At 37.6% G+C, this 3,685-nt stretch overlaps 1 protein-coding gene across 5 annotated transcripts in view; it reads right to left on the reverse strand.

Annotated features, from left to right (window-relative positions):
* The window catches only part of LOC107676652 (E3 SUMO-protein ligase PIAS2-like), a 12,687-nt gene extending 9,753 nt beyond the window's left edge, over positions 1-2,934 (reverse strand). For 2 of the 5 annotated variants that reach the window (XM_016471249.1, XM_016471248.1), the window contains exons 1-2: positions 2,885-2,925; positions 932-1,412 (exon numbers count right to left, since the gene is read on the reverse strand). In XM_016471249.1, the coding sequence (XP_016326735.1) occupies positions 932-1,412; positions 2,885-2,908 (505 nt within the window). In that variant the 5' untranslated portion in view covers positions 2,909-2,925. Of the gene's footprint in view, positions 1-931; positions 1,413-1,794; positions 1,880-2,558 lie in introns of all 5 variants that reach the window. The other 3 variants (XM_016471250.1, XM_016471251.1, XM_016471252.1) reach the window with 3 other exon arrangements.
* Between the last annotated feature and the right edge of the window lie 751 nt (positions 2,935-3,685).

Genomic DNA, 3,685 nt, shown 5'->3' on the forward strand with positions numbered 1-3,685 from the left:
GGGTGTGGCTTGGAGAATGTGCGCAATAATTCTGTTCTGATCTTTGTTTGGAACTATTTTCGTTGGTGAAATAGAACAAAACAGTCAATTGTGTCTAAAAATGTAAGTAACTTCATATACTTTACTACTTGTTTGTTGAACTAAAATCAATGTAACATTTGCAATCGTGAAAATATTCAACAAAATAGCTCCCTTGTCATGGTATGTTACTTGACTATATCATGCTATAAATAAACTAAACATTTTGAATTTTTACCTCAGTATGTTTGTTTTGTGGGTTTCTTTATGTGTGCCGTACGCTCATTTGATTTGATTTCTCCATGAAAGTCTCTCACAGAGACAGGCAGCACGAGCCTCAACAGCGCGACATTGATAATAGAAATACACTATCAATTATCAATCGCTGTTTAAGCTGAATGTAATAAAATCAGAAGAATCATTCGCGCGTTTTGATGCGTGATTATATTTTGTCACTTAAGTTTTAATCAGGCTACTAGTCCTGTCGGGCAAGTACAATTCTCGAGCCATTTTTCAGTAAACTTGCATGAACCCAGTTAAAGTAGTTCGGAGGCGGGGGTACGACGACACATCATGTACTCTTGATGGACACTCACTGGGTCGTCAGACTGGAGAAATTTTTGTGGTAACGTGACCAAAAATATTTAAGTCCTACTGAATCTGAATTTAAGACATTTTAAGACTTTTTAAGGACCCGCGGCCACCCTGTGATATTTTTTTTTCTGGAATTTTCGATGAATATAAAGTAACAGCATTTTATTTGAAAAATCAAACTTTCATAACATTCTAAACGTCTTTACTGTCACTTTTGATCATTTAATGCGGCCTTGCTGAACAAAAGCATTAATTTCTTTAAAAAAAAAAAAAACTTTAATAAAATAAAAGACAATCCAAACATATCTTATAAAATTACCTAAGCTTGATGGTTTAATCAAGACATCCAGCACATCGTAAAATGGTAGGGACTTCATCTGCACGTCTGGGTGAACTGGGGCCATAAGTGGCGTGGGCTGCTGCTGCATATTCATCATCATGGGCTTTGATTCATGAAACGCAGGTGAATCGCAGCTCACCAGGTGCTGCTGCTGCTGCAGGAAGTCAGAATGGCCGGTTTGCAGAGGAAGATCTGAGCTCACTACTGTGTCACCGCTGTCTATTTGAAAATAGGATTTAATGCTTGACTTCAGAGCCGCCAAATCCTGAAGACCATCAAATGTCCGCGGGTATCTCCGACGATAAAGTTCCTTTATTTTGATCTGCACAGCAGGACTACAACCACTCCTGAGTAAATGCAAAGCCCTCAGCAAAAGTTCATGTTTTCGACCACTCTTATTCCTTCCAGCAAATCCTAACAGTACCTGGAGCTCTGAGACGCGGAAACTTGATACCATATTCTGAAAACAAAACAAAACAAAAAAAAAACAAAACAAATCCAGACGAGCAATAAAACACTTTGAGATACCAAACATGTAAAAGCAAATGGCCTGATAAAGCAAATGAACATTTCTGCAACACAAGTTAGTAAGAGAAACCACCCTCTATGCCATGCTGTCAACTTTTACATTTACAATAAGAATTTCCAAAAACATAAAAATGTGTGCATTAATAATCATGGCATACGCTGGTGGAATACGGTTACACTAGATTTTTAAAGAACCAAAAGGTGTCATTTGAAAGCAGCTTAATTAATAAAGAATTATGCGTGAAGTGAGGTGACAACCCACCAAAATACACCCAATCCAGAAACCCCAGAGAAAGAAGAAAATCTCAACTGACCCTTCATTACATGGTCCATGCTTGATTGTTCTTACGTGTTAATCCGTTTTTCTTTAAAAATCCTTAACAAATGACCGAAATGCATCTAAAATGTTGAGAATAATTCCAAGACCAATTAGATGAACATCAAAAGAGTGACAAAAGGACAAAACACAGATGCTCACTTTGATCCAGACAGAAATGAACTGTACTGCTGGTTAAAAAAAAGCTTAGTTTACAGTTAAGCAGGATGTTTCTGAACAATTTACAAGACAACATGAATTAGTCAAACAATGGCAAGTATAATAGCACACAAAAGCAGGTGTCTAACTTTCCTGTGTCCAACACACAGGCTATTTGTTATTGATTGTATAGCTGCTGATGCTGAACTGCAACGCATTCAAATTAAACTTTAGAGAGATGATTTATGCACTAAATTAGGCAAAGCTGTTATCTTGAGACAAATGTGGGGGAGAAAACGATCACGGTGACAAGGATCAAGTTTGTCTTGCTTGCTGGCGACCCACTTGCAGGCTTGTAAACAACATTTTCAAGGTGTCCCTCTTTAAAGTTACTTCGCAATTTTTTGTGTAAAATGTTGACTTATATTTACACACACGCACACACATTTCGGACAAACTGATCTACACATCTTTCGCCCATGCAAACAAGTCATAAATCAAACTACATGTAGACATCGTCGATTGCTGTCGGACGTTAACTAACAAAAGACCAGCCAAAACAAATCGAGCAGTGAAGAAATTGTAACGTAAAAAACTTTTTACCTGCAGCGAACAGTCGTCAGTTCAGTTAGGCATTATAATAAAGCTTTTTCATGCAGTGAAAGGTGGTAATAAAAGCAGTGCCATTTTGAGGCTGATCTTCAATGTTTGTGTTGCAGATCGAGAGCTAAAAGAGTGGTTGGTGGCTAACAGGCTAAACACACTCCGTCTAACAGAGTGATGGGACGTTTCTGTGTTAACTATACAGAAACTAACCCAAGGGCAGCAACCCGAACAGTAAAATGGATTAACAAACGGTAACCGCAAAATGGTTTTTAAAATGTGAAAGACGCATAGAAGTAGCCAGCTATCATTGCACTTTCGCCTACCCGTAACTCCTCAATATCCGCCATTTTCTGGCTGCGCTCATCCTGGCCAGTCCGGAGATGTCGGGTCACGTGACACAGCCTGGGTTAAAGGGGTCATATAATACATTTTTGTATTTTAATTCTTGGCCTTGAGGTCCACTTGTAATGTAGGTAAACATTTTCTTCGTCAAAACAGCCATATTTCGTTTTCTTTCACCATTTCCCACGCTTTCATTGAATGATGGAAACAAACGTTTCTTTGGTCTGCTGTGCCTTTAAGAAGTTCTACTGGGAAGATCATATAACAGTACATAACAGTGATTTCGGTGTGATGTTCACTTCCCAACAAAGTATTTTTGCACCAAGGCACATTAGCTGTGTAGTTTATGCCAGTGGTTCTTAACCAGGTGGCCAGGGCTCACTAAGTCAACCTCTGTATTTACTTCTGTATTATTATTTTTTTTTAAATCCTCATCTTTAATCCTTATTGAGTGAATCACAATAGTCATAAGGCCTTCTATTGTTGTGGGTTGTGGACAGTGGAGGGGCCTTGGAATCAAAAAGGTTATGCTATTTATCAAGTCAAGACAACATTTATTTCTATGGCACATTTAAAAGCAACAGAACTGCACCAAAGTGCTGTATAGAAAACGCATTAAGCATATATATATATATATATAAAAAAAATCAAACATATGAAATATAATACAACCAGAAAACTTAAATAAAAAAACATTAAGCTAATCTTAATGAAAAGACTGAGAGAACAAATAAGATGTAAGAACTCACCTCACATTTAAAGCAGACTGTTCCAAAGTTTGG

Source organism: Sinocyclocheilus anshuiensis, unplaced genomic scaffold (genome assembly GCF_001515605.1).
Source record: "Sinocyclocheilus anshuiensis isolate Anshui unplaced genomic scaffold, SAMN03320099.WGS_v1.1 scaffold344, whole genome shotgun sequence".
NCBI classification, from domain to species: domain Eukaryota; kingdom Metazoa; phylum Chordata; class Actinopteri; order Cypriniformes; family Cyprinidae; genus Sinocyclocheilus; species Sinocyclocheilus anshuiensis.